At 45.7% G+C, this 21,870-nt stretch overlaps 1 protein-coding gene across 4 annotated transcripts in view; it reads right to left on the reverse strand.

Moving 5' to 3' along the window:
• LOC110537074 (membrane-associated phosphatidylinositol transfer protein 2) overlaps window positions 1–21,870 on the reverse strand; it is a 101,479-nt gene that overhangs the window by 45,242 nt on the left and 34,367 nt on the right. For 2 of the 4 annotated variants that reach the window (XM_036937058.1, XM_036937061.1), the window contains exons 2-5: window positions 21,649–21,754; window positions 20,922–21,113; window positions 8,479–8,693; window positions 1,202–1,320 (exon numbers count right to left, since the gene is read on the reverse strand). In XM_036937058.1, the coding sequence (XP_036792953.1) occupies window positions 1,202–1,320; window positions 8,479–8,693; window positions 20,922–20,999 (412 nt within the window). In that variant the 5' untranslated portion in view covers window positions 21,000–21,113; window positions 21,649–21,754. The remainder of the gene's footprint in view (window positions 1–1,201; window positions 1,321–8,478; window positions 8,694–20,921; window positions 21,114–21,648; window positions 21,755–21,870) is intronic. The other 2 variants (XM_036937060.1, XM_036937059.1) reach the window with 1 other exon arrangement.

Below are 21,870 nucleotides of genomic sequence, written 5' to 3' on the forward strand. Positions count from 1 at the left end.
TGTATACAGCTGACTAGAAGCCACTAGAGGTCCCTGCTGTATACAGCTGACTAGAAGCAACTAGAGGTTCCTGCTGTATACAGCTGACTAGAAGCCACTAGAGGTCCCTGCTGTATACAGCTGACTAGAAGCCACTAGAGGTTCCTGCTGTATACAGCTGGCTAGAAGCCACTAGAGGTCATTGCTGTATACAGCTGGCTAGAAGCCACTAGAGGTCCCTGCTGAAGACAGCTGGCTAGAAGCCACTAGAGGTCCTTGCTGTATACAGCTGGCTAGAAGCCACTAGAGGTTCCTGCTGTAGACAGCTGGCTAGAAGCCACTAGAGGTTTCTGCTGTAGACAGCTGGCTAGAAGCCACTAGAAGTTCCTGCTGTAGACAGCTGGCTAGAAGCCACTAGAGGTCCCTGCTCTATACAGCTGGCTAGAAGCCACTAGAGGTTCCTGCTGTAGACAGATGGCTAGAAGCCACTAGAGGTCCTTGCTGTATACAGCTGGCTAGGAGCCACTAGAGGTCCCTGCTGTATACAGCTGACTAGAAGCCACTAGAGGTCCCTGCTGTATACAGCTGACTAGAAGCCACTAGAGGTCCTTGCTGTATACAGCTGGCTAGGAGCCACTAGAGGTCCCTGCTGTATACAGCTGACTAGAAGCCACTAGAGGTCCCTGCTGTATACAGCTGGCTAGAAGCCACTAGAGATTTCTGCTGTAGACCGCTGGCTAGAAGCCACTAGAGGTCCTTGCTGTATACAGCTGGCTAGGAGCCACTAGAGGTGGCTTTGAGTGTGTGTGTGGTTATGTAATCGTCCTCCTGCAGAGTCAGTCTGGGCCAGACAACACACACTGCACTGTGGGAGTGGTGCAGTTTAGAGCCAGTCAGCAGCTCTCACACGCAAACACACACAGAGAGAGAAAGACCAGCAGCAGCATAAGATGGAACTCACGCTGTCTGCATTTTAATGACCACAGTGTGTGTGTGTGTGTGTGTGTGTGTGTGTGTGTGTGTGTGTGTGTGTGTGTGTGTGTGAAACAGTGAATCACTGACTGCTCTCTGAAATCCATGAAGCCAAGACAGACAGACTGAGAACAGTATGCTTGAGAAGGCGAGGTGTGTGTGTATGTGTGTATGTGTGTGTGTGTGTGTGTGTGTGTGTGTGTGTGTGTGTGTGTGTGTGTGTGTGTGTGTGTGTGTGTGTGTACCATACCTACAGTCCTCGCTCTTTTGTCTGCTGATGACAGATTGAAGCACTCTTGGGTCCCTGTGTCAGGTTTATAATACGTCTCAATGTCTATGGAGAACTTCTCTACGAATGGACAGGTATACCTGGAAAGAGAGAGAGGGAGAGAGGGAGAGCGGGAGAGAGGGAGAGAGGGAGAGAGGGAGAGAGAGAGTGAGGGAGAGCGGGAGAGAGAGAGAGGGAGAGAGGGAGAGAGGGAGAGCGGGAGAGAGGGAGAGAGGGAGAGCGGGAGAGAGGGAGAGAGGGAGAGAGGGAGAGAGGGAGAGCGAGAGAGAGGGAGAGTAAGCAAAGTAGTAAGAGGGGAGAAGGAGGTTGGGGGGTTAGGAGCATGTCTCTTTCACATCTTGTCCTTGTGTAGGGGTGTAGGGTAGGGGTGTAAGGTAGGGGTGGAGGTTAGGGGCGCAAGGTAGGGGAGCGGGGTAGGGGTGTAAGGTAAGGGTGTGGGGTAGGGGTGCAAGGTAAGGGTGTGGGGTAGGGGTGCAAGGTAAGGGTGTGCGGTAGGGGTGTAAGGCAGGGGTGTAATGTAAGGGTGCAGGTTAGGGGTGTAAGGTTGGGTTTGGGGTAGGGATAGGGTCGGGGTGTAAGGTAGGGGTGCAAGATAGGGGTGCGGGGTAGGGGTGTAAGGTAGGGGTGTAGGGTAGGGGTGCAGGGTAGGGGTGTAGGTTAGGGCTGTAGGGTCGGGCTGTAGGGTTGATGTAAGGATGTACTGATGTAAGGGTGTGTGTACTGATGTAAGGGTGTGTGTACTGATGTAAGGGTGTACTGATGTAAGGGTGTATTAATGTAAGGGCGTATTGATGTAAAGGTGTATTGACATAAGGGCGTGTGTACTGATGTAAGGGTGTACTGATGTAAGGGTGTACTGATGTAAGGGTGTACTGATGTAAGGGTGTATTGATGTAAAGGTGTATTGACGTAAGGGCGTGTGTACTGATGTAAGGGTGTACTGATGTAAGGGTGTACTGATGTAAGGGTGTATTGATGTAAGGGTGTTTCGATGTAAGGGTGTACTGATGTAAGGGTGTATTGATGTAAGGGTGTTTCGATGTAAGGGTGTACTGATGTAAGGGTGTATTGATGTAAGAGTGCGTTGATGGAAGGGTGTATTGATGTAAGGGTGTGTTGATGGAAGGGTGTATTGATGTAAGGGTGTTTCGATGTAAGGGTGTACTGATGTAAGGGTGTATTGATGTAAGGGTGTACTGATGTAAGGGTGTTTCGATGTAAGGGTGTACTGATGTAAGGGTGTACTGATGTAAGGGTGTATTGATGTAAGGGTGTATTGATGTAAGGGTGTGTGCACTGATGTAAGGGTGAATTGATGGAAGGGTGTATTGATGTAAGGGTGTGTTGATGTAAGGGTGTGTGCACTGATGTAAGGGTGAATTGATGGAAGGGTGTATTGATGTAAGGGTATACTGATGTAAGGGTGTGTGTACTGATGTAAGGGTGTATTGATGTATGGGTGTGTTTACTGATGTAAGGGTGTATTTACTGATGTAAGGGTGTACTGATGTAAGGGTGTATTGATGTAAGGGTGTACTGATGTAAGGGTGTACTGATGTAAGGGTGTATTGATGTAAGGGTGTACTGATGTAAGGGTGTACTGATGTAAGGGCTTGTGTACTGATGTAAGGGTGTATTGATGTAAGGGTGTACTGATGTAAGGGTGTGTTGATGGAAGGGTGTATTGATGTAAGTGTATACTGATGTAAGGGTGTACTGATGTAAGGGTGTGTTGATGTAAGGGTGTATTGATGTAAGGGCGTGTGTACTGATGTAAGGGTGTATTGATGTAAGGGTGTACTGATGTAAGGGTGTGTTGATGTAAGGGTGTGTGTACTGATGTAAGGGTGTGTTGATGGAAGGGTGTATTGATGTAAGGGTATACTGATGTAAGGGTGTGTGTACTGATGTAAGGGTGTATTGATGTATGGGTGTGTTTACTGATGTAAGGGTGTATTTACTGATGTAAGGGTGTATTGATGTAAGGGTGTACTGATGTAAGGGTGTATTGATGTAAGGGTGTGTTGATGTAAGGGTGTGTTGATGTAAGGGTGTATTGATGTAAGGGTGTGTTGATGTAAGGGTGTATTGATGTAAGGGTGTGTTGATGTAAGGGTGTGTTGATTTAAGGGTGTGTTGATGTAAGGGTGTACTGATGTAAGGGTGTATTGATGTAAGGGTGTGTTGATGTAAGGGTGTGTTGATTTAAGGGTGTGTTGATGTAAGGGTGTACTGATGTAAGGGTGTGTTGATGTAAGGGTGTACTGATGTAAGGGTGTATTGATGTAAGGGTGTGTTGATGTAAGGGTGTGTTGATTTAAGGGTGTGTTGATGTAAGAGTGTGTTGATGTAAGGGTGTGTTGATGTAAGGGTGTGTTGATGTAAGGGTGTACTGATGATAAGGTGTACCAATGTAAGGGTGTACTGATGATAGGGTGTACCAATGTAAGGGTGTACTGATGATAGGGTGTACTGATGATAGGGTGTACTGATGATAAGGTGTACTGATGATAAGGTGTACCAATGTAAGGGTGTACTGATGATAGGGTGTACTGATGATAGGGTGTGTGTACTAATGTAAGGGTGTATTGATGTTGGGGTGTACTGATTTAAGGGTGTGTTGATGTAAGGGTGTGTTGATGTAAGGGTGTGTTGATGTAATGGTGTACCGATGTAAGGATGTACTGATGTAAGGGTGTGTGTACTAATGTAAGGGTGTATTGATGTTGGGGTGTACTGATGTAAGGGTGTGTTGATGTAAGGGTGTACTGATGTAAGGTTGTGTTGATGTAAGGGTGTGTTGATGTTAGGGTGTGTTGATGTAAGAGTATACTGGTGTAAGGGTGTACTGATGTAAGGGTGTACTCATGTAAGGGTGTATTGGTGTAAGGGTGTGTTGATGTAAGGGTGTGTTGATGTAAGGGTGTACTGATGTAAGGGTGTGTTGATGTTAGGGTGTGTTGATGTAAGGGTGTGTTAATGTAAGGGTGTACTGATGTTGGGTTGCCATGGCGCCGACAGAGATGGCCGCCTCGCTTCGTGTTCCTAGGAAACTATGCAGTTTTTTGTTTTTTTACGTGTTATTTCTTACATTAGTACCCCAGGTCATCTTAGGTTTCATTACATACAGTCGAGAAGAACTACTGAATATAAGATCAGCGTCAACTCACCATCAGTACAACCAAGAATATAATTTTCGCGAAGCGGATCCTGTGTTCTGCCTTTCAACCAGGACAACGGAATGGATCCCAGCCGGCGACCCAAAAAAACGACTCCGTAAAAGAGGGAAACGAGGCGGTCTTCTGGTCAGACTCCGGAGACGGGCACATCGTGCACCACTCCCTAGCATTCTTCTCGCCAATGTCCAGTCTCTTGACAACAAGGTTGATGAAATCCGAGCAAGGGTAGCATTTCAGAGGGACATCAGAGACTGTAACGTTCTTTGCTTCACGGAAACATGGCTCACTGGAGAGACGCTATCGGAGGCGGTGCAGCCAGCGGGTTTCTCCACGCATCGCACCGACAGAAACAAACATCTTTCTGGTAAGAAGAGGGGCGGGAGCGTATGCCTTATGGCTAACGAGACGTGGTGTGATCACAGAAACTTACAGGAACTCAAATCCTTCTGTTCACCTGATTTAGAATTCCTCACAATCAAATGTCGACCGCATTATCTACCAAGAGAATTCTCTTCGATTATAATCACAGCCGTATATATTCCCCCCCAAGCAGAAAACATTGATGGCTCTGAACTAACTTTATATGACTCTTTGCAAACTGGAATCCATACATCCTAAGGCTGCATTCATTGTAGCTGGGGATTTTAACAAGGCTAATCTGAAAACAAGACTCCCTAAATTGTATCAGCATATCGATTGCGCAACCAGGGCTAGAAAAACCTTGGATCATTGTTATTCTAACTTCCGCGACGCATATAAGGCCCTGCCCCGCCCTCCTTTCGGAAAAGCTGACCACGACTCCATTTTGCTGATCCCTGCCTACAGACAGAAACTAAAACAAGAAGAAGCTCCCACGCTGAGGTCTGTCCAACGCTGGTCCGACCAAGCTGATTCCACACTCCAAGACTGCTTCCATCACGTGGACTGGGAAATGTTTCGTATTGCGTCAGATAACAACATTGACGAATACGCTGATTCGGTGTGCGAATTCATTAGAACGTGCGTTGAAGATGTCGTTCCCATAGCAACGATTAAAACATTCCCTAACCAGAAACCGTGGATTGATGGCAGCATTCGCGTGAAACTGAAAGCGCAAACCACTGCTTTTAATCAGGGCAAGGTGACTGGTAACATGACCGAATACAAACAGTGCAGCTATTCCCTCCGCAAGGCTATCAAACAAGCTAAGCGTCAGTATAGAGACAAAGTAGAATCTCAATTCAAAGGCTCAGACACAAGAGGTATGTGGCAGGGTCTACAGTCATTCACGTACTACAAGAAGAAAACCAGCCCAGTCACGGACCAGGATGTCTTGATCCCAGGCAGACTAAATAACTTTTTTGCCCGCTTTGAGGACAATACAGTGCCACTGACACGGCCTGCAACGAAAACATGCGGACTCTCCTTCACTGTAGCCGAGGTGAGTAAAACATTTAAACGTGTTAACCCTCGCAAGGCTGCAGGCCCAGACGGCATCCCCAGCCGCGCCCTCAGAGCATGCGCAGACCAGCTGGCCGGTGTGTTTACGGACATATTCAATCAATCCCTATACCAGTCTGCTGTTCCCACATGCTTCAAGAGGGCCACCATTGTTCCTGTTCCCAAGAAAGCTAAGGTAACTGAGCTAAACGACTACCGCCCCGTAGCACTCACTTCCGTCATCATGAAGTGCTTTGAGAGACTAGTCAAGGACCATATCACCTCCACCCTACCTGACACCCTAGACCCACTCCAATTTGCTTACCGCCCAAATAGGTCCACAGACGACGCAATCTCAACCACACTGCACACTGCCCTAACCCATCTGGACAAGAGGAATACCTATGTGAGAATGCTGTTCATCGACTACAGCTCGGCATTCAACACCATAGTACCCTCCAAGCTCGTCATCAAGCTCGAGACCCTGGGTCTCGACCCCGCCCTGTGCAACTGGGTACTGGACTTCCTGACGGGCCGCCCCCAGGTGGTGAGGGTAGGCAACAACATCCCCACCCCGCTGATCCTCAACACTGGGGCCCCACAAGGGTGCGTTCTGAGCCCTCTCCTGTACTCCCTGTTCACCCATGACTGCGTGGCCACGCACGCCTCCAACTCAATCATCAAGTTTGCGGATGACACAACAGTGGTAGGCTTGATTACCAACAACGACGAGACGGCCTACAGGGAGGAGGTGAGGGCCCTCGGAGTGTGGTGTCAGGAAAATAACCTCACACTCAACGTCAACAAAACTAAGGAGATTTTTTTATTTATTTTTATTTTACCTTTATTTAACCAGGCAAGTCAGTTAAGAACAAATTCTTATTTTCAATGACGGCCTGGGAACAGTGGGTTAACTGCCTGTTCAGGGGCAGAACGACAGATTTGTACCTTGTCAGCTCGGGGGTTTGAACTCGCAACCTTCCGGTTACTAGTCCAATGCTCTAACCAACGCTCTAACCACTAGGCTACCCTGCCAGATGATTGTGGACTTCAGGAAACAGCAGAGGGAACACCCCCCTATCCACATCGATGGAACAGTAGTGGAGAGGGTAGTAAGTTTTAAGTTCCTCGGCATACACATCACAGACAAACTGAATTGGTCCACTCACACAGACAGCATCGTGAAGAAGGCGCAGCAGCGCCTCTTCAACCTCAGGAGGCTGAAGAAATCCGGCTTGTCACCAAAAGCACTCACAAATTTCTACAGATGCACAATCGAGAGCATCCTGGCGGGCTGTATCACCGCCTGGTACGGCAACTGCTCCGCCCACAACGCATCACCGGGGGCAAACTACCTGCCCTCCAGGACACCTGGCGGGCTGTATCACCGCCTGGTACGGCAACTGCTCCGATGCACAACGCATCACCGGGGGCAAACTACCTGCCCTCCAGGACACCTACACCACCCGATGTTACAGGAAGGCCAAAAAGATCATCAAGGACAACAACCACCCGAGCCACTGCCTGTTCACCCCGCTATCATCCAGAAGGCGAGATCAGTACAGGTGCATCAAAGCTGGGACCGAGAGACTGAAAAACAGCTTCTATCTCAAGGCCATCAGACTGTTAAACAGCCACCACTAACATTGAGTGGCTGCTGCCAACACACTGACTCAACTCCAGCCACTTTAATAATGGGAATTGATGGGAAATTATGTAAAATATATCACTAGCCACTTTAAACAATGCTACCTAATATAATGTTTACATACCCTACATTATTCATCTCCTATGTATACGTATATGCTGTACTCGATACCATCTACTGTATCTTGCCTATGCTGCTCTGTACCATCACTCATCCATATATCTTTATGTACATATTCTTTATCCCCTTACACTGTGTATAAGACAGTAGTTTTGGAATTGTTAGTTGTTAGTTAGATTACTTACGGAACTAGAAGCACAAGCATTTCGCTACACTCGCATTAACATCTGCTAACCATGTGTATGTGACAAATAAAATTTGATTTGATTTGATGTAAGGGTGTGTTGATGTAAGGGTGTATTGATGTAAGGGTGTGTTGATGTAAGGGTGTGTTGATTTAAGGGTGTGTTGATGTAAGGGTGTGTTGACGTAAGGGTGTGATGATGTAAGGGTGTACAGATGTTAGGGTGCATTGATGTAAGGGTGTGTTGATTTAAGGGTGTGTTGATGTTAGGGTGTACTGATGTTAGGGTGTACTGATGTAAGGGTGTGTTGATGTAAGAGTGTGTTGATGTAAGGGTGTGTTGATGTAAGGGCGTGTTGATGTAAGGGTGTGTTGATGTAAGGGTGTGTTGATGTAAGGGTGTGTTGATGTAAAGGTGTATTGATGTAAGGGTGTCTTGATGTAAGGGTGTGTTGATGTAAGGGTGTGTTGATGTAAGGGTGTGTTGATGTAAGGGTGTGTTGATGTAAGGGTGTGTTGATGTAAGGGTGTGTTGATGTAAGGGTGTCTTGATGTAAGGGTGTATTGATGTAAAGATGTATTGATGTAAGGGTGTGTTGATGTAAGGGTGTGTTGATGCAAGGGTGTGTTGATGTAAGGGTGTGTGTCGATGCATACTGTATTACTATGTGGGTGTCTTCCCTCTCACCGTGTGCGTGTGTATGGGTAGGCGTTCCAGGACTCCTCCTCCACGCGTAGAGCAGCCTGAGGCAGGATGGAGCAGAACCATGAGGGGATGTGTTTCCCGATGTGGTACACCTTGTGTGTGTACTGACCCGACCCGCCTGGACCATCCTCATACGGCTTGTTCTCTAGGATCTCTACCCCACTACCCTCACCACAACTCTCCTCTCGGCTCTTCTTCTGCAAGAGGAAGGGAGAGAGGAAGAAGGGGGAGAGTCAGGGCCTGCTTTTCAGCTGAACAGTTTGCAGCGTACACATACGCACAAACACACACATGCACACACGCACGCACAAACACACACAGACATACAAACAGTTAGGGTTCGAGACTTTAGCCTCAGCTCAAAGTTTAACGTTGTATAATCACAAAGGTGACCAAAGTGCTCAGTCAGGAGAACAATTAAAAAAAATCCCCTCTACAAAATATTCCCCTCTTCAAATTTATACCCCCCCCTCCCTCCCTCCCTCCCTCCCTCCCTCCCTCCCTCCCTCCCTCCTCTTCCACTCGCTAAGCAGTCCTGGCATTCTGGTGATGTATTACCTTTTATCTTTTCCCATAGATAAGGAGGAGGAGAGAGGGAGGGAGAAAGAGAGAGAGAAAGGAGGAGAGAGGGAGGGAGAAAGAGAGAGAGAAAGGAGGAGAGAGGGAGGGAGAAAGAGAGAGAGAGAAAGAAGGAGAGAGGGATGGTAGAAGTCCTAGTCTACTGCTGCAGTGTACTGACTGCTACTGCAGTAATCAATAGGCTGCACATTGATTATCATGCACCATTCTCTTCCACTACCTACTAGCACTGGTACATGTCTCAGCTGCTACCAGGCCACGCGTGTGTGTGTGTGTGTGTGTGTGTGTGTGTGTGTGTGTGTGTGTGTGTGTGTGTGTGTGCGAGTGCATGTGTGTGTGTGCTGATGTGTGTGTGTATGAGTAGATTTTAACACCACTCCTCTCATTCCCTATGGCACTTATATCCAAAGCGACTTACAGTGCATTCATCTTAAGATAGCTAGGTGAGACAACCACATATCACTGTCATAAGTACATTTATTTTTTCCTCAATTAAAGTCAAAATAAAATAAAATAAAATGTATTTGTCACATACACATGGTTAGCAAATGTTAATGCGAGTGTAGCGAAATGCTTGTGCTTCTAGTTCCGACCATGCAGTAATATCTAACAAGTAATATAACCTAACAATTCCACAACAACTACCTTATACACACAAGTGTAAAGGAATTAATATGAATATGTACATAAAAATATATAAATGAGTGATGGCCGAACGGCATAGGTAAGATGTGGTAGATGGTATAGAGTACAGTATATACATATGAGATGAGTAATGTAGGGTATGTAAACATATAAAGTGGCATTGATTAAAGTGGCTAGTGATACATTACATCAAGATGGCAGATGCAGTAGATGGTATAGAGTACAGTATATACATATGAGATGAGTGATGTAGGGTATGTAAACATTATATGAAGTGGCATTAATTTAAAGTGGCTAGTGATACATTACATCAAGATGGCAGATGCAGTAGATGGTATAGAGTACAGTATATACATATGAGATGAGTAATGTAGGGTATGTAAACATTATATGTAAAGTGGCTAGTGATAAGTTGATTACATTAATGTTTCCATTATTAAAGTGGCTGGAGTTGAGTCAGTATGTTGGCAGCAGCCACTCAATGTTAATGTCAATGTTTAACAGTCTGATGGCCATGAGATAGAAGCTGTTTTTCAGTCTCTCGGTCCCAGCTTTGATGCACCTGTACTGACCTCGCCTTCTGGATGATAGCGGGGTGAACAGGCAGTGGCTCAGGTGGTTGTTGTCCTTGATGATCTTTTTGGCCTTCCTGTGACATCGGGTGGTGTAGGTGTCCTGGAGGGCAGGTAGTTGGCACCCGGTGATGCGTTGTGCAGACCTCACTACGCTCTGGAGAGCCTTCCGGTTATGGGCGGAGCAGTTGCCGTACCAGGCGGTGATACAGCCCGACAAGATGCTCTCGATTGTGCATCTGTAAACGTTTGTGAGTGTTTTTGGTGACAAGCTGAATTTCTTCAGCCGCCTGAGGTTCTTCACCATGCTGTCTGTGTGGGTGGACCATTTCAGTTTGTCCGTGATGTGTACGCCGAGGAACTTAAAACTTTCCATCCTCTCCACTATTGTCTCGTCAATGTAGATAGGGGGCTGCTCCCTCTGCTGTTTCCTGAAGTCCACGATCATCTCCTTTGTTTTGTTGACATTGAGTGTGAGGTTATTTTCCTGACACCACACGTCGAGGGCCCTCACCTCCTCCCTGTAGTTGTTGGTAATTAAGCCAACCACTGTAGTGTCGTCTGCAAACTTGATGATAGAGTTGGAGGCGTGCATCGCCACGGAGTTGTGGGTGAACAGGGAGTACAGGAGAGGACTGAGAACGCACCCTTGTGTGGACCCAGTGTTGAGGATCAGCGGGGTGGAGATGTTGTTACCTACCCTCACCACCTGGGGGCGGCCCGTCAGGAAGTCCAGGACCCAGTTGCACAGGGCGGGGTCAAGACCCAGGGTCTCGAGCTTAATGACGAGTTTGGAGGGTACTATGGTGTTAAATGCTGAGCTGTAATCGATGAACAGCATTCTTACATAGGTATTCCTCTTGTCCAGATGGGATAGGGCAGTGTGCAGTGTGATGACGATTGCGTCATCTGTGGACCTATTGGGGCGGTAAGCAAATTGGAGTGGGTCTATGGTGTCAGGTAGGGTGGAGGTGATAAGGTCCTTGACTAGTCTCTCAAAGCACTTCATGATGATGGAAGTGAGTGCTACAGGGCGGTAGTCATTTAGCTCAGTTACCTTAGCTTTCTTGGGAACAGGAACAATGGTGGCCCTCTTGAAGCATGTGGGGACAGCAGACTGGGATAAGGATTGATTGAATATGTCTGTAAACACACCAGCCAGCTGGTCTGCGCATGCTCCGAGGACGCGGTCGGGGATGCCGTCTGGGCCTGCAGCCTTGCGAGGGTTAACACGTTTAAATGTTTTACTCACGTTGGCTATAGTGAAGGAGAGTCTGCAGGTTTTGGTAGCGGGCCGTGTCAGTGACACTGTATTGTCCTCAAAGCGAGCAAAAAAGTTGTTTAGTCTGTCTGGGAGCAAGACATTGTGGTCCGCGACGGGGCTGGTTTTTCTTTTGTAGTCCGAGATTGACTCTAGACCCTGCCACATGTCTGAGCCGTTGAATTGCGACTCCACTTTGTCTCTGTACTGACGCTTAGCTTGTTTGATTGCCTTGCGGAGGGAATAGCTAAACTGTTTGTATTCGGTCATGTTTCCGGTCACCTTGCACTGATTAAAAGCAGTGGTTAGTGCGTTCAGTTTTGCGCGAATGCTGCCATCAATCCATGGTTTCTGGTTGAGGAATGTTTTAATAGACGCTGTGGGTACAACATCACCGATGCACTTGTTAATAAACTTGCACACCGAATCAGCGTATTTATCAATGTTATTGTTCCCAGTCCATGTGATCGAAGCAATCTTGAAGCGTGGAATCCGATTGGTCGGACCAGCGTTGAACAGACCTGAGCGCGGGAGCTTCCTGTTTTAGTTTCTGTCTATAGACAGGGAGCAACAAAATGGAGTAGTGGTCAACTTTTCCTAAGGGAGGGCGGGGGAGGGCCTTATATGCATCACGGAAGTTAGAATAACAGTGGTTTAGGGTTTTGCCAGCCCTGGTAGCACAATCGATATGCTGATAGAATTTGGGGAGCCTTGTTTTCAGATTAATTTTGTTAAAATCCCCGGGTACAATAAATGCAGCCTCAGAATATGTGGTTTCCAGTTTACATAGAGTCCAATGAAGTTCTTTCAGGGCCGTCGATGTGTCTGCTTGGGGGGGAATTCTCTTGGTAGATAATGCGGTCGGCATTTGATTGTGAGGAATTCTACGTCAGGGGAACAAAAGGACTTGAGTTCCTGTATGTTGTTATGATCACACCATGTCTCGTTAATCATAAGGCATACACCCCTGCCCTTCTCCTTACCAGAGAGATGCTTGTTTTTGTAGGCGCGATGCATGAAAAAAACAGGTGGCTGTACCGACTCCGATAGAGTGTCTCGAGTGAGCCATGTTTCCGTGAAACAAAGACGTTACAGTCTCTGATGTCACTCTGGAATGCTAGCCTTGCTTGGATTTTGTCTACCTTGTTGTCAAGAGACTGGACAATGGCGAATAGTATGCTCGGGAGCGGTGCGCGATGTGCCCGTCTACGGAGCCTGACCAGAAGATCGCTCCATCTGCCCCTTCGACGGCGCTGTTGTTTTGGGTCGCCGGCTGGGATCCGAACCATTGTCCTGGGTGGTGGACCGAACAGAGGATCCGCTTCGGGAAAGTCGTATTCCTGGTGGTAATGTTGGTGAGTTGACGTTGCTCTTATATCCAATAGTTCCTCCCGACTGTATGTAATAAAACCTAAGATTACCTGAGGTAACAATGTAAGAAATACATAAAAAAAACAAAATATGCATAGTTTCCTAGGAACGCGAAGCGAGGCGGCCATCTCTGTCGGCGCCGGAAGTAATTTGTCAGAGCGGGTCACTGCTTTGACATTTGCAGAGAACGACAGGGACGCCACGCCACTCCAGAGACGCCATGGAGTTGTCAACCGTGATGTAGAGGTCTTGTAGCGGCAGGCCTTCCCCCGGGAGGAAGAGCAGCTCCGTCTTGTCGAGGTTGAGCTTGAGGTGGTGGGCCGACATCCAAGCTGAGATATCTGCCAGGCACGCAGAGATGCATGTCACCACCTGGGTGTCAGAAGGGGTGAAGGAGAAAAGTAGTTGAGTGTCATCTGCATAGCAATGATTAGAGAGAACATGTGACGGAGCCGAGTGACTTGTTTTATAGAGAAAGGAGGAGAGGGCCTAGAACCGAGCTCAAGGGAGTACGTGGTGCAGACACAGATCCTCTCCATGTCACCAGGTAGGATCTGATGGTTCACGGTGTGGAAGGCAGCGGAGAGATCTAGGAGGACGAGAACAGAGGAGAGAGAGTCAGCTTTGGCAGTGCAGAGCCTCTGTGACACAGAGAAGAGCGATCTCTGGTAGACTAGGAGACAGATGGCAGACCCTGTAAATAAGCCCAGTGTATTATTACGCTCCTGTGGGGGAGGTATGGAGGATTAGATACACAGTAACACGCCACTCTTACTAAAAGGCTTTCTCTGAGACCACAGGGCTGCTTCTGAAATGGCACCCTGTCCATATCTAGTGCATTGCTTTTGATGGGCCCTGGACAGAAGTAGTGCACTATGTAGGGAATAGGGTGCCATTTGGGAGACACAGGGGTCTGACAAAGCACCAGAAGTGAGAAGGCACGATACCGCGGTCAACTTGGGAAACTGTAGCAGACGGATCCTTTTCATGTCTGATTAATCCAACTGAAGCTGGGTTACCCATCACGCAGTCATATTCAGCTTAACCACTTCTGTGACCCTTACTTGATACAATACGTGCATTGAGCATAAGAAAAGCACTATTAAAAAATATTCATCATTATAAGAAATAGTATAGAAATAGAGTAGAATAGAAATAGAGTGTAACAGAGACACACTGCAGAATGAGGGTCCACATAAGTCTCACTATTACCATGTAGCCGCCAGGTATCCCAAATGGCACCCTATTTCCTAAATAGTGCACTATTTTTGTAAAAGTGGTGCTCTGTATAGGGAATAGGGTGCCATTTCGGACGTATCCTTTCTCTCATTCTGTAGATATGAGATGGGTTTTAGGGAGTGGTGAGAAGTGAAGGTCGTAAGAGTCAGTGGAAATTGCAGTAATTTAGCAGGTAATTTAGTTTAGGAGCAGAGGCCTTACATTATCCTCCCCACCCCTCTGAAGGGCTCTACTACAGGGAACAGAGAGCATTAGCTGCTTAATATGATAAACTCAGAGAGCATCAAGGCTCGGTTTGGGAGTCAGTAAGTCATTATACTGTACAGCGTAAAGGAACCTTAATAAGGAAATGTTAGATACTATTAAGACAGCTCAAAGGGAGACGTTTACAGTTTTTCTCAATTGCTAAAACACTAAAACCCATTGACTAAAACCCATTGGCTGAACAAAGTTCTCAGTTGCCTGGACTCAAACAGGTTGTTTTGAGGGTGAAGGAGAAAGTCTGAGAATGGATACTGTAGTACAGTGCATTGTAGGCTGTATACTGTACAATGGATGAATTTTATGGCCCTGAACATTGTGCTTTCCATTTATTAACAGTACTGACTGCTCAATAGATTTTGACTGGTTGCAGGTTCATATCAACAAAGAACAAGAATTACAGTATCACAGAGACAAAGGACAAGTTTGTGAGATGCAGGGTACAGTACTGTAAAAATAGGGGTACAAGGAGGAGGAAGAACAAAAAACTAAATTGCAAAGAGCAAAGCAGAGTAGTAATTTCTGATCAATTTTGAGCTACTATGATAGAACACGTTTTCGTTCATCAAAGGACAATGACGGAAAAATATGAATATTTTTTTAGATTAAAAATGTACTTCTCCCTGAGAATTGTATGTTTTGAACAATGTGTTTTCTATTTTTCGGTGTATTGTTCACTGACTGCTTGAGAGTGTATATCATTTTGATCAATTTGATTTTGAACACAGGTAAAACTGTTTTGAGGCGAATGTTTCATTTTGCAAGAGGAGTCAGAGGTTATGTAAATAGTGCTTGAAGATGAAGTTTCAGAAATTGTGTTTTAGCAATTGAGAAAAACTGTAATGCTGGAACACACATACATGCATGTACACACACACACACACACACACACACACACACACACACACACACACACACACACACACACACACACACACACACACACACACACGACGTGGAAAAAAGCTCCATGTTGGAAGCCTACTAGGAATCTGCTTCCACCTGTCCTGCAGTTTGACAACAGTGAAGGGGAAGAAAGAGAGTTGAGAAGAGGAAGCCACTGTAAACTACTGAGATGCACCAAGTCTATTAAATAGTGCTTGTAAGAGTAAAGAAAGACAGAGAAGTGTTGAAAGAGAGAAAACATTGAACAGAGAATCTCAGCTCAAAGATTGAATGTTTTGTGCTGAGAGGAAGAGTGAAGCCCAGTCACCAAGGACCAGAAGACAACTAGAAAAATAAGAAATCAACAACAAAAAGAAAAAGGAAAAAGTCGAGGGAGACAAAAGAGAGTTCCTTGGTTACAGAAGCTGAACCTGAGGACATGCATGGAGGGACAGGGAGTGTCAGCCCAGGGGCAGAACGAAAAGAAATTATAACGAAAAGCAGAAAGAAAATAAATTATAATTAAAATGACTGAATGGAAAAGAAAGATAGAAATAAAGAAAGAAAATGGGAAGAGAAATTAATGTGTGCAAGTAATGGTGGCAGCATGCTGTGTTGGGCTGGGAGCTGAGAGGTCTGAGGCCTGATGTAGGGCTGGAAGCTGAGAGGTCTGAGGTCTGATGTAGGGCTGGAAGCTGAGAGGTCTGAGGCCTGATGTAGGGCTGGAAGCTGAGAGGTCTGAGGTCTGATGTAGGGCTGGAAGCTGAGAGGTCTGAGGCCTGATGTAGGGCTGGAAGCTGAGAGGTCTGAGGCCTGATGTAGGGCTGGAAGCTGAGAGGTCTGAGGCCTGATGTAGGGCTGGGAGCTGAGAGGGCAGCAGAGACTCAGAGCGTCACAGAAATAGTAATGTATTGGCCTGAATCATTTATATGATACGCCAAGGTTAGCAAACACACACACCGACACAAAAACATACACACACACACAGCAAAAACTCTGTTTATCAAGGTTTACCCTGCAGAGTCTCTTCCAGCCTCTTCCAGCCTACTTCAGCCCAAGGAAACCAGAGGTGTTTGGGCCTAGTATGTGACCAATAAGTGGCAGCAATGTATGAATACGTACGTATATGAAGTATACAGTATATGAAACGCAGTCCACATTGCAGCCCTGCAGTCTTTCACATGGACATACTGAATAGGATCAGCATGGGGTGGCTCTCCTTCCAGCTGCATCATTTGTCCAAGCTTTTCTCCCAGTGTTTTGTCTCTAATTTGGTGTTATGTCGTTTCAGTATAGCATACACACACAGGAAGAAAACCTATCCAATCGAAAGGAGAACAAAATCAGCAGCATAACGTTGTCATGGAAACAGTGACTATCATCGTGACTTCTCCTCATTCTCCGTTTCCCTCCATCTCAATGCCTTCCTCTGCCTCTCTCCTTCTGTCTTTCTCTCTTTCTCTGACTCTTTCTTTCTCTGTCTCTCTCTTCCTCTGTGTGTCTCTTTCCATCAGTATCTTTCTCTGTCTCTCTGCCAGTCTCTCTTTCTGTTTGTCTTCCCCCAACCCTCCTCCCTCTCTATCTGCTCCCCCAACCCTCCTCCCTCTCTACCTGCTCCCCCATCCTCCTCCCTCTCTACCTAATCCCCAACCCTCCTCCCTCTCTATCTGCTCCCCCAACCCTCCTCCCTCTCTACCTGCTCCCCCATCCTCCTCCCTCTCTACCTAATCCCCCATCCTCCTACCTCTCCCTGCTCCCCCAACCTTCCTCCCTCTCTACCTGCTCCCCAATCCTCCTCCCTCTCTATCTGCTCCCCCAACCCTCCTCCCTCTCTACCTGCTCCCCATCCTCCTCCCTCTCTACCTGCACCCCCAACCCTCCTCCCTCTCTACCTGCTCCCCCATCCTCCTCCCTCTCTACCTGCTCCCCCAACCCTCCTCCCTCTCTACCTGCTCCCCCATCCTCCTCCCTCTCTACCTGCTCCCCCAACCCTCCTCCCTCTCTACCTGCTCCCCCAACCCTTCTCCCTCTCTACCTGCTCCCCCATCCTCCTCCCTCTCTATCTGCTCCACCAACCCTCCTCCCTCTCTACCTGCTCCCCCAATCCTCCTCCTCCCTCTCTATCTGCTCCCCCAACCCTCCTCCCTCTCTACCTACTTCCCCATCCTCCTCCCTCTCTACCTGCTCCCCCAATCCTCCTCCTCCCTCTCTATCTGCTCCCCTCTCCATCTCCTTCCCCCAACTCTCCCCTCTCTCCCAAGTCAGTATTTCTCGCTACAAACAATTGATGGCAGAGACTGCCATGCTGCTGTTGATGACATCGGCAGCTCAGCTGTGACGCTACCCTGATGGATAGAGAGACGGAGTGTGTGTGGTAAGGTTTACTACGTTTACATTAACAAGGTATATACTGTATGTTTTTTATTGTCACAGACACCAGATAGGTGCAGTGTTGTTTTACAGGGTCAGCCATAGTAGCACGGTGCCCCTGGAGCAAGTTAGGATTAAGTGTGTTGCTCAGGGGCATATCAACAGATTTTTCATCTTGCCGGCTTGGTTATTCAAAACGGCGGCCTTTTGGTAGGAGCTGCATCCAGTGTTGGTCTAGCAGACTGTGTTTACTTCCGTTAGGGGTCACTAGGTGACCTAATCACCCATAATCCTCTAGGATTATGTCCTGGGGTCAAATCACTGTCCTAGGTGAGATTTGCTCTTGAGGAGTAGTAACAGTAACAGAGTTCCGTTACATTCATATTGTCCACAACAACAGCGTGCCAATGCTTTTCTCCACTACACCCAGAATTTGGCTTTATTTGTGTGTGTTTGGTCTCAATAAAACATGGTCCATAAGCATATGGAGAGTCAGCTTGCCTGAGACAGCTCACATTAACCTAGTGACCTGAACTATAAGACATGAACTCAACCTGACACCATGTTACACACACACACACATACACAAAAACAAGCAAGAACGCACAAACACACACACAGCTCAACTCACCACCTATAATCCAGGGTCAGTAGGGCTCTTGGGTCACGGGTACAATCTGCTGACTCTGACCTAGACTGCTGTTTTAGGATGATGTTATATCCCATATATGCTACGTGATGCACTGTGTGCAATATGAAGAATTTTATTTCAAAATGCTATTTATCCATTTTCAGAAATGTTGGTAAATTAGCTTTTACTGTTAAAAGAAATGAGGAAAGAGATTGGTGTGTTTTTTCACTATCTAATCATGGCTTGGGGTTGTTCAATGACAGACATGTATTTGTTTATTTGTTCATTTCAGAGAGATAAATAATCATATTTTTTGGAAAATGCTATATATCCACCTAACTCTCAGAGGAAAAAGAAGTATTGCTAGGTTTTACACAGTCAAATGTAACAAATAATTCAATTTTTAACAAAGAGCTCTACAAATGACACATTTGTGACATTAATATTTAATTGTGTATACTGTACCAGTAAAGTTTGGACCCACCTACTCATTCAAGGGTTTTTCTTTATTTTTACTATTTTCTACATTGAAGATTAATAGTGAAGACATCAAAACTATAAAATAACACATATGGGATCATGTAGTAACCAAAAAAGTGTTAAACAAATCAAAACATATTTTAGATTCTTCAAAGTAGCCACCCTTTGTCTTAATGACAGCTTTGCACACTCTTGGCATTCTCTCAACCAGCATCATAAGGAATGCTTTTCCAATAGTCTTGAAGGAATTCCCACATATGCTGAGCACTTGTTGGCTGCGTTTCCTTCAGTCTGCGGTCCAAACAATCTCAATTGGGTTGAGGTCACGTGACTGAGGTGGCCAGGTCATCTGATGCAGCACTCCATCACTCTCCTTCTTGTTCAAATAGCCTTTACACAGGCTCGAGGTGTGTTTTGGGTCATTGTCCTGTTGAAAAACAAATGATAGTCCCACTAAGCGCAAACCAGATGGGATGTTGTATTGTTGCAGAATGCGGTGGTAGCCATGCTGGTTAAGTGTGCCTTGAATTCTGTATAAATCACTCACAGTGTCACCAGCAAAGCACCCCCACACCATCACACTTCCTCCTCCATGCTTCACGGTGGAAACCACACATGCAGAGATAATCCGTTCACCTACTCTGCGCCTCACAAAGACACAGCTGTTGGAACCAAAAATCTCACATTTGGACTCATCAGACCAAAGGACACCGGTTTAATGCCCATTGGTCATGTTTCTTGGCCCAAGAAAGTATTTTATTCTTATTGGTGTCCTTTAGTAGTGGTTTCTTTGCAGAAATACGACCATGAAGGCCTGATTCACCCAGTCTCCTCTGAATAGTTGATGTTGAGATGTGTCTGCTACTTGAACTCTGTGAAGCATTTATTTGGGCTGCAATCTGAGGTGCAGTTAACTCTACTGAAGTTATCATCTGCAGCAGAGTTAACTCTGGGTCTTCCTTTCCTGTGGTGGTCCTCATGAGAGCCAGTTTCATCATAGCGCTTGGTGGTTTTTGCGACTGCACTTTGAAACTTTCAAAGTTCTTGACATTTTCCAGATTGACTGACCGTCATGTCTTAAGTAAGTGAAGCTGTTCTAACCATAATATGGACTTGGTCTTTTACAAAATAGGGTTATCTTCTGTATACCACCCCTAACTTGTCACAACACAATTGATTTTCTCAAACGCATTAAGAAGGAAAAAAATTCCACAAATGAACTTTTAACAAGGCACACCTGTTAATAATTGAAATGCATTGTAGGTAACTACCACATGAAGCTGGTTGAGAGAATGCTAAGAGTGTGCAAAGCTGTCATCAAGGCAAAGGGTGTCTACTTTGAAGAATCTCAAATATAAAATGTATTTTGATTTGTTTAACACTTTTTTGGTTACTACATGACTCCATGTGTTATTTCATGGTTTTGATGTCTTCATTATTATTCTACAATGTAGAGAATAGTAAAAATAAAGAAAAACCCTGGAATGAGTAGGTGTGTCCAAACTTTTGAATGGTAATGTATATATATTTTGTAATTCAATACAGTAATTTGAGATCTGTATGTGAAACTTTTATATTTGACATTTTAGTCATTTAGCAGATGCTCTTACCTAGAGAAACTTACAGTAAGTGCATTCATCTTAAGATAGCTAGGTGAGACGATCACATGTCACAGTCAAATACACAGGATACCAACATTCCATTCCAGCCAAACAATGGATATATAGCGTTTTGTAAAAAACAACATTTTCATACACATCTAAAATCTATTACTTAAAAATCTGAGAACAGATATATTTTACACACACATGAAGGTGCTCATAAGCAATCATTTCTGATGAAAAGACACAAATGTGAAAAATGTGTGGATATACACTGTAGTGTTTTGGAAATAAACTCTTCATATGTTGTATTGCATGCTGTGTGTTAGCCATGCTATGCTAGGTAATGTATTCTGCCTGCTGTGTGTTAGCCATGCTATGATAGGTAATGTATTCTGCCTGCTGTGTGTTAGCCATGCTATGCTAGGTAATTTATTCTGTATGATGCATGTTAGCCATGCAATGCTAGGCTACATACATGTATTCCGTGTGTTGTATTTCAGTATGTATGCTAGCCAGTAGCCACCCACCTGGATCATGTAGAGCTGGGCGATGCGGTACTCTTCCACGCTCATAGGCATGGGGATCCGGTACTCCTTGATCAGCATGGTAGCTTGGTGGTGGGGTGGCACGGGGGGGGGCAGAGGGTCGTCTCAACGAGCCGCTCTACCCAAGCAGCAGCATCATCAAACAGCTGGGATGGAACACATTATGGTTCAGACCTGTAGGTGAACAGAAGAGACACATACCTGAGTTAACACTGGGTGAGAGGAAACGCGTATCATGTAATACTTGATTGGGTCAAGTCAATGTGGTGAGAACAATCAGTAGTCTTAGAAGATGTCTGTGTGATGACACACACGCATGCAAGGGTAAGACTATGAAGACTACAAAAAAAAACCTTCCCTGAACCAACACTTGCTCTTGACTCCCCCCTTTAAAGATCTGACTTTGCTGATAGCTACATTATTGAGGAAAGTGTATTCACTATGCCTGTGATATGTAGCTGTCCCACCTAGCTACCTTAAGATGAATGCACTAACAGTAAGTCTCTCTGGATAAGAGCTACTGCTAAATGACTAAAATGTTAAAAAAAACTGTACTGCTAATCTTGACAAGAGAGACTTACATCTAAAGTGAATACAAAACTGAATTACATATTTTACTTAACTTGGCAAGTCAGAACAAATTCTTAATTTCAATGACTGCCTCGGAAAAGACATTGCCTTGTTCAGGGGCAGAACAACAGATTTTTACCTTGTCAGCTCAGGCAACCTTTTAGTTCCTAGTCCAACGCTCTAACGAAGACAACACTTCTTCTCCAAATCCTGTGTGTGTGTATGTCCTCAGTCAACGTTCAGCCCTGCACCAGATATATCAAAACCTTTACTTACATTTAATATATGATTTATTACAAGTTATTACACGTTATATCCAGGTACATCAAACGTTCCAGCAACTTCCCAGTAACGTCCAAAC

The sequence above is a fragment of the Oncorhynchus mykiss genome, chromosome 12 (genome assembly GCF_013265735.2).
Source record: "Oncorhynchus mykiss isolate Arlee chromosome 12, USDA_OmykA_1.1, whole genome shotgun sequence".
Taxonomy (NCBI): Eukaryota; Metazoa; Chordata; class Actinopteri; order Salmoniformes; family Salmonidae; genus Oncorhynchus; species Oncorhynchus mykiss.